Source organism: Microcaecilia unicolor, chromosome 4 (assembly GCF_901765095.1).
Source record: "Microcaecilia unicolor chromosome 4, aMicUni1.1, whole genome shotgun sequence".
Taxonomy (NCBI): Eukaryota; Metazoa; Chordata; class Amphibia; order Gymnophiona; family Siphonopidae; genus Microcaecilia; species Microcaecilia unicolor.
Window position 1 is genome coordinate 147,926,829 of NC_044034.1, and position 15,033 is coordinate 147,941,861.

The window sequence follows — 15,033 nt, forward strand, 5'->3', positions numbered from 1 at the left end:
CCGGAACTCATGAATAAAATATGACAGGTCCAATGACATCCATTATAATGGGTTCATCCATAACAGTCAACATGCTCTGTGTACTAATGGTCCTGGCTCTCCCATTCAGTCACTCTTTCTTTTGCAAAAATGACTTTTATTTAAATGAAGAAAAAAAAAAGGCACATGTCTCTCTTGCATTGCCTGCCTTAAGAAACAGTATGAATTACAATGTTCATTTTGCTCTAAAGGAATTCATGTATGTGCTATTAATAACAGCATGTGCTGGGAAGCCAGCTTACTGCAGGTAATAGATGGTTACATGTTGAGAAACATTAATCAGCGAAACCAGCAATCAGGGGTGAAAGCTGCCAAATTTCTGTGGCACAAAAAAGGAGAATTGTGACAAGAGTCCTTTATAGATGGATATCAAATGGATTAATTTATTTGCAAAAATTCATTTGAATATCTTTTAGCATGAAGAGGTGCACTAAACCCTTTCCCCTCATTTACTAAGCTGCGCTAGCTGCCATGCGCTAATGCCAACACAGCCCACTCACTTTGAATGGGCTGTGTCGGCATTGCCGCATAGCTTAGTAAACGGGGGGAGTGGGTAATTCTTTAATCCTAAAGGGGCCGTTTTACTAATGTGTGGTGAAATCTGAGCTTAGGAACCCTTTTACTAAAGGGCAGTGGGGCTACCACCTCGTTGGTATTTGACAAATCGAGTCTACTGCAGGAGCCCTCACCAGTAGTCCCAGCCTCTGCCATGCAGCAACGCCAGTGCTAGAAAATACATTTTTATTTTCTAGCACTAGAGGCTTACTTGGTGGTAATCAGGCAGCCCCGCATGCTGCCCAGTTACAGCCGGATGAGCGTGGGAGCCCTTACTGCCTCCTCAATGGTTGGCGGTAAGGGCTCCCCTGGGAAATGGCCACGCAGCAAGTGGTTCATCTACTGCACGGCCATTTAAATAAAAAGCCTTTTACCCGCTGTGGTAAAAGGTGTCCTTGGCGCACAGAAAATCCACACACTAATGCTACCACAGGGTCGCTTTTACCGCAGCTTGGTAAAAGGGGCCCTTAGTGCGGTATTAAAGTCAGGCATTTTCTTTTTTAATTTTTGCAGGTCATGCACTAATGTTCCCATTAGCGTATGGCACCTGCAAAAAAATGTTCTCTCACATTAACCCAGGATTATCTAGTTAGTGCATAGTAATCCCACTGCACTAGCTGGATACGCAGGAACACCCATTCTCTGCCCATGTCACACCCCCTGAAAAAAATATTTTTTAAAAATAGTTAATGTGCACATAGGGCTAGAACCTATATATCGCGCCTCGATTCCACATGGAAATCAAAGCGTATTCTATAAAGCACACTTTAATTCAGGCATACATTTAGTCACAATTACACCAACTAAAACCTGGTGTAAATACTGACGCATAAATTAGGTGCAGAGCGGGTGTATTCTAGAACAACATGCATAGATTTTAGAAATGCCCATGACCCGCCCATTCCACCCCATAACCACACCCACTTTTCAACTATGCGACTTAGAATTTATGTGCACCACATTACAGAATATGCTTAGCAACTAGTGTGCACAAATTCTAATTAATGCCAATTAGTGCTGGTAATTGCTTGTTAACATTTAATTATCAGCATTGATTAGCTTGTTAACTAATTAAGTTATGCGCCTTGTTATGGAATACACTTCGCTTTCCGTGTGGAAATCGAGGCACGATATATAGAATCCCTAAAAACAGGAAAATTATTGGAAAACAAATGTATCTTATTTTTAGCCTTTTCTCATGTGCTAACTGTGCATTAGGTTTTAACACCCTTTATTTCATTTTATTTATTATAATCTGCCCTTTTCCAGGGTGAACCTGCAAAGCAACATACATAATAAAACCTAAAAATCTCACCAAAACAAAACATAATCAAAAACACAAGCCACAATCAGTGAGTCCAGGCAAAATAAGTCATAATTGAATATGAAAGGGCTCCGAAGAGAATAGTCCAGTCCTTTACAGAGATGCACATTGGGAAAACATTTGTTTCATTTTTATTTTATTTATTTACTGAGGGGCCTTTTTACTAGGCTGTGTAAGGAGTTAACACAGGTCAAACGCATCAAAAATGATCTAACACAGGATGCACTAATGCATTCTGCATTAGTTTTGCCATCTGCATGCACTAACCCTAGGATTCTATATATGGGGGGTCTTAAGCGTTTCTAAAATCTATGCACATTATTATAGAATACACCCATTACGCACCTAATTTAGGAGTCGGGATTTATACCAGGTTTTAGTTGATGTAATTGGCTGCGACTAAATTTAGCACCATGGACCAGTGCTCAGCGTATTCTATAACCCGTGCAGAAATTTAAGCCTAATCTAAAACGTACGTCTAAATTAAGTCATATTTTATAGAATATGCTTTGACTTCCACATGGAAATCAAGACGCGATATATAGGGTTTAGTTCTAAGCATGCACTATTTTATTTTTTCTTATTTTTTGGGAGGAGGTGTGTCAGGGGTGGAGAATGGGCGTGGTTGCACTAACCAGCTAACACTCTGACCTTACCACCAGGCTAACTGAGCAGAGTGTCCATAATATGGCAGGTCCCCTGCGAGTCTGTCTGAACTTGTCTGCCCCTTGTATCTGAAACCACAATATTTGAGAGAACATTGCTCACTGCATAATGAAAATCTGTTGGGTTTTTCTTTTGTGTCACTTCAGATTGGAAATTATGTGAAACAAATTAACAAATGTTGGAGTTTTAAATGTAATTTTAAATTACCTCATATCCCCTTTTTTTTAACTGTTTTATTTCTTTCTATGTACTACTGTTTTATTCAATGTGATTGCGCTCTATCCTATCATTAGTTGGCGTTTTTTTCACCAACCTACTTTATTGTCATTTTAATATTTTTTTTATTGTAAACCACTTTGACCTGTTTTACAACCTGTAAATAGACAGAATCTTCATTCACTAAGGTAAGGCGCTATCCTCAAATGGCCTGATCTGCTTCTACAGTATCTTGTTATATATATCCCACTAGTTTACATAAGAACATAAGTGTTGCCATACTGGGACAGACCGAAGGTCCATCAAGCCCAGTATCCTGTTTCCAACAGTGGGCAACCCAGGTTACAAGTACCTGGCAAGATCCCAAAACAGTAAAATATATTTTATGCTGCTTGTCCTAGAAATAATCAGTGGATTTTCCCCAAGTCTGTCTTAATAATGGCTTATGGACTTTTAGGAAGTTATCCAAACCTTTTTTAAACCCTTTTAACTGCTTTTACCATATTCTCTGTCAACAAATTCCAGAATTTAATTACACATTGAGTGAAGAAATATTTTCTCCGATTTGCTTTAAATTTACTACTAAATAGCTTCATTGCATGACTCCACTAGTCCTAGTACTTTTGGAAAGAGTAAACAAGCCAGTCACATCCACCCATTCCATTCCACTCATTATTTTATAGACCTCTATCATATTTCCCCTCAGCCATCTCTTCTCCAAGCTGAAGAGCCCTAGAAGCTTTAGCATTTCCTCATAAGAACGTCATAACTACAGAGGCCCCAAACCCACATGTAAATGCTGAAATTCATGCACTACAATCCCTTGAACCATGCGGTTTAAATTCACAAATAGAATGGTCTGCATTTTTCTAATACTTTACATCAGGTTTTTACATTTCATCATTAAGCGCATGTGTTGTCAATTAATCTCACGTTTGAAATACTCTAGCATTCCTTCCGGTTGGTGCTTTCACTACCGGTGTCATATGAAGAGAGGACACCATTGCTTAAGGTTTGTGTCTGTTGCTCTACATTTCAACTTATCTTATCTTATATTTATTGCTTACACCATAAATGTTTATTTTGTGGTATTTTTTGGTTTGTAGGCATCGTGATTTGCCATAAGTTACTTGGCTCCCTGAGGAAGCTAAATTACAGAGTGAAACGGAGAGCCCCGTTGGGCAAAATTGAAAAGCTAAGTAACATTATTTGTTTAAGCATTCGTTAAGCATCACGATTTGGATTATTTTGACGGGATATAGTTCACTTCATTTTCAGCCCACATTTACACACAAGTGGAGTTTTTTTATGACCAGTGATAATAATGAAGTCAAAGGATTGCGGGCATTGGGTGCATTTATTGTTCTATCGCCACGCAGTGACTACTGATGTCTTTTTCTCCACTATAAATAAATAAAAGAAAAAAAGCAAGTTATCAAACTAATACCACATACCCTCATTAGTTTGGGTTAGTTAAGCTTTTTTCAGCTCAGTATTAGTACATTTCTTCTATTTCTTCTCTGAAATTCTGTCCAGTGTTATCTGAGATTCATGCACTGCCATCTTTCAACTATTTTGATACTGGACCAGTAAAAGATACCAAACCTACAAAGATCTCAGTTTTCTCCAGGACCAAGAAAAGCTATAAGAACTCCATGCTAAAGACTGTGACCCACATTCCGATATTTTTGTGGAATCATCTGCCTTTGCACTACAAAAGAACCACCAAAACCTTTGCTAGATACATTTTAAAATGAGGCACCTTTTCTTTGACTGCTGTTCAACTTTTTTGCAGCTATGATGTCAGATTTAGATTGCCCCTCATTACTTTCACTGCACATAAACCCCCAAGGCTCACACAAAACTGTTTAGGCCTTTCATTTCCACATCTTCTCTTGTCAGTACATGATATGACATGGTATAATACAACATGACAAGAGAGGCCAAGGTGGAAGGACACAGTGTGTCAGCATTTAAGGGCAAGTTTCTTCTACATCCAGTCCTCCACTTTCTGTACAACAGCCAGAAATTCTCCTCTGGATGTTTCACAGAGAAGTGTAATTAGCAGGTTGGTTTCCAGTTAAATACAGCAAGGACTCAATTCTGTAAATGGCTCCCAAAACTGAGTGCCAAAAAAATGCATGCTAAGTGATATTCTATAAACAGCGCTGCCAGGTGTGCACTGCTTATAGAATAGCAATTGTGCCAGGATCCATGCCCAATTTTGAGTGTGAGGATTTACACTGACTGAACCCTGGTGTAAATCCCTGCGCTTAAATTAGGAGCGGATCCCCAACACTGCGTGCAAGTCCTAGAAAAACCCCTGATCCACCCACGCCCCTCCCATGGCTACGGCCCATTTTCAGATCCACGTGGAAAAATTTACACGCACATCTGTATAGAATAGTGACTATAAAGATATGTGCGTAAACTCCAATTATTGATGCTAATTGACTCGTTAAGCAATTAAACTGCACACACAAAGGTAGGAAGGGGGGAGGGATTGACTCAGGACAAATGGACTGACGGGGGGGGGGGCGGGAGGGGAGGGGTAGATAGGGGGTAAAGTGGGTTTCACCTCCTGTGTTAGTTAAGGAGCAAAATAAAGATGGAAATAGTATAGAGTGGAACATGGATGGGGGGAATGGTAATAAAAGAATGGAGTGAAAATAGCAAGATGTGTTAAAGTGATTAAAAAAAAAAAAAAAACTAGCGAGATAGCCAATATAGTAGAAAGATGTAAAGAAATGGATCCATATGAGGTGAATACTCGGACTGTTTACAGAAATGTTTCAAAGGGTTTTCAAAGGTTGTAAAATAAAATAAGAATTTAAAGTTTAAAAAAAAAAAAAAAACAGTACAACCTAAGAGATGTGACTAATGCATCCTTAGGTGGGTTTCTGGGGGGGGAAAAAAAAAAAACATAAAAGTTGAATTCTTGAGTGATGCGATTCTCTGAGCATCGACACAGAAAAGAAACTTATTGCCATTGCAAAGTCCATCTAATCTGCACTGTGACATCCCATAAATATTTGAAGGGATGTGACAGAAAGTTAAATAGTTTTTCAGGGTTGAAAGAGAGGGAGGGGGGTTGGGAGGGATAGAGAAAAGATGGGGGGCATGATTGATCCCACCACCACCTGTGACAGACAGGCAGAAAGTAAAATTGGGGACAATGTAGAGAGGAACAAGGTTGGAGGGTATTGTATTTTGAGATGTGTGTAATTAACAAGATGTGTCAATGTAGGCTATATAAGTTAATTGGACAGTCAATATGTTGAGACTTTGAGAAGAAATGGAAACATAAGTGGATGTATATTGTATGGTCTTATTGATACAAATGTTTAAAGATATTTCAAAAGACTTAATAAAAATTTAAAGTAAAAAAAAAAAACAACTGCACATACAAGTTGGGCGTGCACCCAAATTTGAGTGCATCATTTTGAGCACTATATATAGAAGCAGGGGGCAATGTTTATAAACCTACAGAGTTTATTTGAAAGCTTCCCATATGTAACCCACAGTTTGCTTTTTTTACCTCTGGGGGTCCTGGGACGTGAGCCGTGGTCCCGCTCCGAAGTAGCGGACTTGTTATTAGAGCCACGGGACTACCCACAACTCGACCCTGAGGCTCAGGCAGAGCCAAGGCCTTTCTTAAAACTGCCCTCCAAGTTTGTTATTGTTTTCAATAGTGTCTGCGACTATTTGGGGGTCACACAATATGTCAGCAAGCTCCACCCACTGGCTTCAGCCCACAGAATGGGCCAGAGAGGCTCGTCTCCTGTCATAAAACCTCTGTGTTGAGCCAGGGGTGGGAGCAACAGGGGGACCTGGATGAGAGAACAGAATGAGTCTATCTCCACTGCTCCAGCCTCACTCCCTCAGACAAGTTCAGCCAGACTAAAAGGGAAGGGATGAAGCAGAACAGCCCCGCTGCACTGGAGTCTGAAAAGAAGTAGTGGACCTGCGTTCTAGGTTGTTCCCATACAAATTTTTTAAGAGCGTGAAAATAAGGGAAAATTTCATAAATTTCTCATACATAAGCATGCAATTATGGAATGCACTTGCAAACGCCATAAAATCAACGCATAAACTAACAAACTTCCGAAAATCACTGAAAAACAACCTGTTCAAAAAAGCATACCACAATTGATCCATCCTAATTACCAAACAAGGAAACCGATACCAGAAATAGACAAAATGAACTTTACATGCTCGAATACCACACCTACATTGTCAATTACTGAACTTTAACGCACAACCACTTGATCTCTTACCCCGGAAAAATCTTTAACACTACACTGCTTAATTCACTTGTAATGTACAAACTCTATTAAAATACCACTATGTATTTCTTGATCCGGAACTGGCGATCGCCACATTGAGCCTGCAAATAGGTGGGAAAATGTGGGATACAAATGCAACAAATAAATAAATAAAGGCTTTTTTGTGTGTGTATATTGAAAAATGTCACTTATAAAATTACCCCCAGATAAAGGGAAATGGGACTTGATATACTGCCTTTCTGTGGTTTTTGCAACTACATTCAAAGCAGTTTACATAGTATATGCAGGTACTTATTTGTACCAGGAGCAATTGAGGGTAAAGTGATTTGCCCAGAGTCACAAGGAGCTGCAGTGGGAATTGAACTCAGTTCCCCAGGATCAAAGTCCACTCCACTAACCACTAGGCTACTCCTCCGTGAGATATCAAGAACTCATGTACTTGCACTCAGCTCCACAAGGGTTTACGTACTTTCTCTATCCCTACTGGGCTTACATTCTAAGGGATCCTTAGAATGTAAGCCCAGAGTGGAGGAGTAGCCTGGTCCTATCCCCTTTCCATTCCTATCTAGCATGCTCACATTATCAAGCACTAACTGAATTACGTAGGGTTAATGCAAGAGCCCTTAGTGCCTCCTAAACAGGAGGTAGTAAGTGCTCCCACATTATTTGTGGTTACTATGCATGTGACTACATTAACGCACAACCTGCAAATTAAAATGCTTACTGCAAGTCTATGAAGAATATGTGTCCTTTATAGAATTATGCATAGGCACCTGCAATTAGGTCTGTTATGAGCAGGCTTAAATGTCAGAACCTACAGTTAGGCACAGTTTGGCCATATTCTATATCAACATGCATAACATTTGGGAACGCCCCTATCTACACCCCCAAATATGTACGCACATTAGAATTAACATGCACATTGTTATAGAATATGATAAGCATGTAAATCCTAATTATTGTCAATTAGTGCTCATAACTGGTTGTTATAACCCAAGTATCAGCGCTGATTGACTTGTTACTCAATTAAGTTATGCGCAACTAGCGCCATATATAGAATTTGGCCCTTTGTGCCTAAGAAGGTCCCATGTTAAAATGCACTGACCATTTAATAGCACATCTTAGTAAAAGGGCCCCAAGTTTCGTACCTGGGGTAATAGAGAACCAGGACTTGCTCAGGGTCACAAACAGCCGAGGTGGGTATCAAACCCCAGGTTCTCAACCCACTGCGCTAACCATTAGGCTTCTCCTTCACTCAAGAAGAGTCGTGATTTACATGCATGTTTTATCAGCTGGAGACACAGGCTGTGAGGGGAAGAGGGAGAAAGGAAATGAGTGAAAGAAGGGGACGTGAGCTGTGAGGGAGAGAGAAATTGTGTGGGATAGAGGAGAAAGGCTGAGAGTGGTTAGCCCAAAAAAGGGATGAGCATACTAAACTGGATTATGACAGGGGAAGAGCCATGAAGTGGTCGGATTGGAAAGTTAAAAAGAGACAACAGAGGGAAGACTGGACGAGCAGCCTAATGGTTAGAGCCATGGACTTAGATCCTAGGAAGCAGGCCTGCCAAGTCTCCTGAATGAACTGTAGGTTCCCACTCTGAAGGGCCATCTTCAGCCCAAAATCGGGACAGTCCCATACAATGTGGAAGACTCAAAAATTGCTGCTCAGCCTTTTCTCTGTCTGCAGTCAACTACAAGGAACTTCAGATCTCACTGCCGACACTTCCTGTTGCAAGTAGGAGGACCATGCACTTAATTTGTTCCCATGTCCAGAGCTGCTGGTGCTTGTTTGGCTTTCCAGCAGAGATTGTAGCATTTCCAGGTACAGAGCAGAAAGCACCATGTGCAACTGTGACCTCAGGGCTCAGGCTTGGGGTAAGGAGCTCCCGTGGACTGTGTAGATATTAGATTGTCACAGGTCTGGAATCTCTGAGACAAGCTTCAAGCACTGGGAAGGTGGAGCAGCCCAAAAGAACAAAGATGTGTCTGGGCTCCGGACCAACCAAGCAGTGATTGAAGAACGTTCTGTTCTGGACATTTAAAAAGGGACTGGTCTATTATGCCAATGAAGTGCCATGTTCAGTCTTGCTAAATAATAATCCAAACAACACATTTAATAACTTAACATTCTGCTGTTTTCCAAAGAGTAGTATTATCAGCTGACGTGTGTAACCAACTTGGGAGGTCAAGTACAGTCTGCTGGACAAATCTCTCTTTCTCTCCTTTGCATACTTCAAAGAAACTTCAACAAGGCAGGAGATTCAATTACTCCCCTGACAGAACAAATCAACTGACTAAGAATCCATACTATCAAACAACTCAGCAGTATTTTAAGGAAGCAGGATGAGAAAGTCTTACTTATCCTCTTGCTCTTCAGGAGTCCAATTAAACCTGATGTATCACCACCCCCCAGAAAAACCTCCTCTCCTGGAGTACCATCCAACATCTCATTTTACCACCAAATCTAAAACAAAAGAAGAATCTGGAGAGATGCTTCCATTTTATTTTTCAAGTTTTTTTTTAAGTCCCCTGCTTGAGTATGCAACGATTAACAAATTTAGAGAGGAAGTTATCAAGATGCGGTCAAAGGCGAGTTGTTTACCATGGGAGTTAGCAATCTGCAGTATAACAGTCCCATGGGTTTCTGATTCCCATGGTAAAAGAATAAGTGCTGCTTATGAGCGTTATTCCAGCAACCCAGGAGTATCAGGGCTCAAAACCGCAGACTGATGCTCCTGGGCCGGAGCCTAAAGGGCCAGTATCATTCCTCCCCCTCCCCCATCACATCCCCCTCACTCTGCTGAACACATCCTCCCTCCTTGCCAATCACATTCCCTCCCCCCACCCCGATAATATGAGAATCCCACTAGGGATGCCATTTGGTTGACAGACCCATCAGGGCAAGAGCTACTGGAGATCACTCCTGCCCTAAGACCATTGGACCAGCAGGGAAAATGCTGTTAGGGCCCACAGGGATGGTGGGGTGCCCTTTTGAAGGATGTGGGGATGTGATGGGGGTGGGAGATATGATTGGTGGGGTGGGGGGGTTGATCAGAGGGAGAAAATGAGAGAGGTCCTTTAGGCTCTGGCCTGGGAGCATCGAGCCACGGCTTTGAGGCCTGATGCTCCTGGCATGGTACAAATAGCTCCAGCTTTTGGTTGAGCTTATTTTACTGGCATTTTATGCCCATATTGTGACTTGAGGTCTGCACCGCAAGTCCCATTCTGGTTTTTACATAGTAAAAAGCGACTTTACATGTATTTGCATGTTTGGCACGTCATAACCATGGACAATTTAACCAGCTTTCGCAAATCTTTGAAGACACATCTCTTCAACAAAGCCTACAAAAGACATCCTTAATGAAACAAATCATTCCTTAAACCACTCAAGTGCTTCAAAAAACACCTCTCACACGACCTTACCTAACACCTTTCCATCTAAATCCTCATCTACCTTCAGCTTATTATCGACTGTATTTAAGATCATGTAATGACTATATCATAATAACACTCTGTAAGCCACATTGAGCCAGCAAAAAGGTGGGAAAATGTGGGGTACAAATGCAATAAATAAATAAATAAAATTATTAAGTAATCCACTGTGACCTAAATATCACCACAAAAGAAAAAGACAAGTTGCACTACAGCCCTTTAAGACATGTTAAGGGGCAACTAATGTGACTTATAGCCCTAATGCAGCTTGATAACTTTTCCCTTATTTATGATCTGGATGATTTTGTTTTTTGTTTTATGATCCGTCTAAGACATTATTTGTGGAATATAAAACCTGAAATGAAATAAAAACGAAAGGCTCAAAGGCACAGAGCAGATCAGGCCCCACAGCGGTGTGAGACGATTATACACTGGAAGTCCTACTAAGAATCATTATAAGCCCTGCTCTGTGCAATACATCCTGGTTCTTCCACTGGAAACACAGCTGGACAGCTGGTGAACAGCTTGGACATGGTAAATTAAACAAGAGTCTGAGAGGAGCAAACTGCCACCCTTAAACTTCCCCCCACAGTTCCCCTTTCCCTTTGTTCTACACACAAAAAAGGACCTTCCACAGAGAATCTTTAACACATCATGAAGCATGAGTAGTGTCAGCTGCTAGGCAGTCACGCTGCTTACACGGCACAGCAATCCCCAGCCAGAGATGGCAAATGTATTGTCTTGTTAATACAGGGTGAGATAATAGCTAGTTTGCAAGCAGTATTTCATTATTCAGAGACTCCTTCCTATGAAACTTTGTCATTTCAGATAAGAATTCATTAGCAAATGAACTGCAGTGTTGATCCTCTTCTGAGCACATACAAGTAGCAAATGCAATGAGCCTCCCTTTCTTGCAAGGCAGTGAACAGCATTGTGGAAAAAAGGAAGTGCAGAGGGCACAGCAAGTTATGGCAGTTCATAGAGGTATCACATATGATACCATCAGAGGTCAAAGCACAGCTCCCCTAATATAAGGCCTGAATGTGTGTTCTTATAAAATACTTTCACAACAACCACAAAATTATCTTCTGCTGTTCTGTTAGCGAAAGAAATTCTACTCCATGCATCAATGAACACACGGCGAGTCTGTGATCCAAGGGAAGAAGAGATTGCTCTGCTGGAAGTAATTTTTCTGTTCTCTGCCCCAGTTATAGCTAGATTTTACTTCACATGCTCCACACACAATTTTAACTGTCCTATATTGCTCCTCCAGATAATCAGGATTTTTTTATTCAGCACTGAGTAGCAGGCTGTGAAAAGCCATTGTGACATCAATTAGTTCAGCAAAGCCTCAATCAGAAATGAAGATGTTTTTTAAGTTAATGAGACCATCGCACTCGGTCGCTGTATGAGCTCACGTAGAATCTCCATCCTTGTCTATTCAAAGCTAAATAGTGGCCATTAGGAGACATCGCCCCTGAGTACAAAGAACTGTAGGATTACCACATCCTTGCACCTCTTGAACACTGAATTTAATAATAATGTCATTTTTCTAGGATTGTACATTTTTCAAGGTGTTGTCCATGAGGTCTATGCTTCCACCAGACTACTAAGGTACAGCTGAACTCCAAAACAGCATTCCATACAAGGTGGGCAGGAGTCTATCGACTGCATTCCTTCCATTGGAAGTGGTGCAGCAAAATCATTGTTTCAATCACAAGAGGCATGCAAGTTTCCAAGAAAGCTGTTTTCTTAGGTTTTCACGGCTGCTGTTGTGATCATTACGGCTGTCCACTTGTGCTGCATCCAGGATGTGGCACAACCAAGTCAACCGCAGTGATTTCCAAGGCAACTGCCCACTTCTCATGATTAAAATGGTGATATTGCTGCATCATCCTGAATTGCGGAAATGTGGATGGCAGATTCCCACACACCTTTGACAGAATACTGCATTTGTAGTAGAAACTTTGCTATCAAACTGGGAGTGAAATGTACCCAACCAACTGGATCAAGAAGACACATCCATTAACCAAATCTGACCATTCTAAGCTTTCTTAAAACTTTATAACACTAAATACATTATCAAAGCCATACAATCAAAAAAGATAAGAGCGAGATGCCACTAAGTCCATGGCTGGGTACATTTTATTAGAAAACTAGCCTGACTTTTGATAAAACTCTCCACCATTTTTGGTATTCCTGTTTTCTGGACTTGGTGGCCTTAACCTACTCCTTCAAATCCTCTGGTCGGCTAAGATTCAAGCAGAGGGTCAGAGCTATGAGTTGGACAGTTTCTTGTTCATCTTCTGGCTAAGGCTGAAAATCAGACCCATAGGGGATCTGATGAAGATTTTTATGTTCTGCTACAATTTTTAAAAAATAAAGCCCTTTTCTGAACTTTCTCAGTTCTGTCTATATCTTTTTCGAGGTATGTTCTCCAGATCTGAACCCAATAGTCAAACGTAGATCTCACCAACCAAGGTTCAAGGTTGCATTTATTTGATTAATCACTTAGGGCAATGATGTCAAAGCGATTTACATACATTAAAATCTCTTAATAAACATCAAAATACAGTGTGTCAGAAAACAAATTACAATAAAAACAAAAATAAACCTACTGCATCTCACAGGATCCTAAGGCTAAAGAAGTCTGATGATTTGTATAGAGCCATGACAGCTTGCTTTTTTCTATTGGCTAAATCTCTCCTTATGCGCTCTAGCCTTCCTCTGCAGTCTTACACTGTTTTGCAATCTTGACATCACCAGATAGAAGAGATCATGGAACGATCCCCTTTGGTGCATATCAGTATTTCACTCCCACATAAACTCTCTTAATCTAATAAATGGGTATATTTCAATGTACTTCTTACACAAATAAAACAACCCGCTTAAATCAGTGCTATCTGGCTAAGTGGATCTTCAGCCCGCTGTAAATACGTGGGTACTCTCACAACATGCCTATTAGCCACATTAAAAAGATATTCAGGAGAGTTGGGCACCATTATGGATGCATGCTTAACAACACAGCTACACAACAAGAAAAAAACATGCGCAGGTAGATTTATGCATATACTTTACATCATCACTTCATCATGCACGTTACATGTTTTGCATAAATCTATACAGTTTTGAACGCTAGAAAGTAGGTGTCTGGAAAGTACCCTAGTGGAACTTTATTCAAAAAGCATCATAACTGCTGATTTTCTCGACTACACGTCATCAACAAAGACTTCCAGCTCTCTGGTCAAAAACTCTACCACAGGAAGCACACTTCTTAAGAGCATAGGCTTTACAGTTTCAGTATCTAAAAAGGGAATGATCAACAAAAAAGAAGCAAGCAGGGGGTAAGATTTCAGGCTAGCTCAAAGTTATCAACAACAGGTTAAACTAAAAGGTTTACCATGTTGCATTTGAGGAGCCTGCACTTTTGATTACCATGAGGAGAACAGGGCCACCTATCCGAGGAAGTAATGAGAAGTGAATTAAACAAAACTCAGATCAGACAATGCCTAACAAGCTTGCCCCATACAGGGAATTCAAAGTGGATAGTTAATTTATTCTGAATAAATAAACATATATAAATGACAATTCATTGAAACTGACTTAAAGGCTTCCAACTAGTCTATTTAGAAACCATTTTGAAGGGGGCCACTCGAAGAATATAGATAGCATGATTAGATTTAAAAGAGCAATGCTCAACCACCCATCAGAATATGCATTAAATACAAGCACTATAGCCACACTCTTGAGATAACCACCATGGTGCTCCTATTGCACTGTCCATTTGCTCAGGCTCTGTGGTGTCTTAACTTGCATGTGCTTTGTTTAAGAAATAAATGCAAAGTAAATCAAATTGCATCTCAGCAGGTCAGCGAGACCAGGTTAAATAAATCAATGAGACTAACCTTGAAATAAAAATGCTTTGCTGGCATTGTGTAATCCTGATACGCGAGTAACTCCAGCACTGGTGTTCACCAGACCCAGCTCTGTGATAATGTCGATTTGCAAGTTTGGGTCCATCCCAAATCCTATCACTGGAAAATCAACATAAAAAGGGCATTTAGCAGAATGTATGACCAAGCAACAACGCAAGTTTATGTAATAGAAAATACACACAGTATAACTATGCAGAAGACATTTCTGGAACACACCATTATAGTTTAATCTGTAATCATTTCAAAGATACAAATAGACTCATGATTGGCCAAGAGTGTAACCAATAGTCTGTGCCATTATACAGAGCATATGGTAGCTGAATCCTGTTCCACATGTGGAAAACTTTATGGAATGTGTTTGTCTTGCACTGCCCTTGCAGGCCCATCCTGCACCTTAGGGGGAAATTATTTTCATTTGTATTCAATAAGATTTCTCTATCAGCAGGTGAGAAATCCGATGATGGAAGAAGAAAAGAACAAGATAAAGTATCCATACAAATGTCCAGTAGATGGTTTGATCAACGGTGGAAATGAGGTACAGAAACAAGTAATTAATGAGTAAAAAAAATACATAAAGTAC

General features: G+C 40.5%; 1 protein-coding gene across 1 annotated transcript in view; it reads right to left on the minus strand.

Moving 5' to 3' along the window:
* The window catches only part of NELL1 (neural EGFL like 1), a 633,167-nt gene that overhangs the window by 594,800 nt on the left and 23,334 nt on the right, over positions 1-15,033 (minus strand). Inside the window, exon 2 of the mRNA XM_030200710.1 lies at positions 14,424-14,552. Coding sequence (XP_030056570.1) covers positions 14,424-14,552 — 129 coding nt within the window. The remainder of the gene's footprint in view (positions 1-14,423; positions 14,553-15,033) is intronic.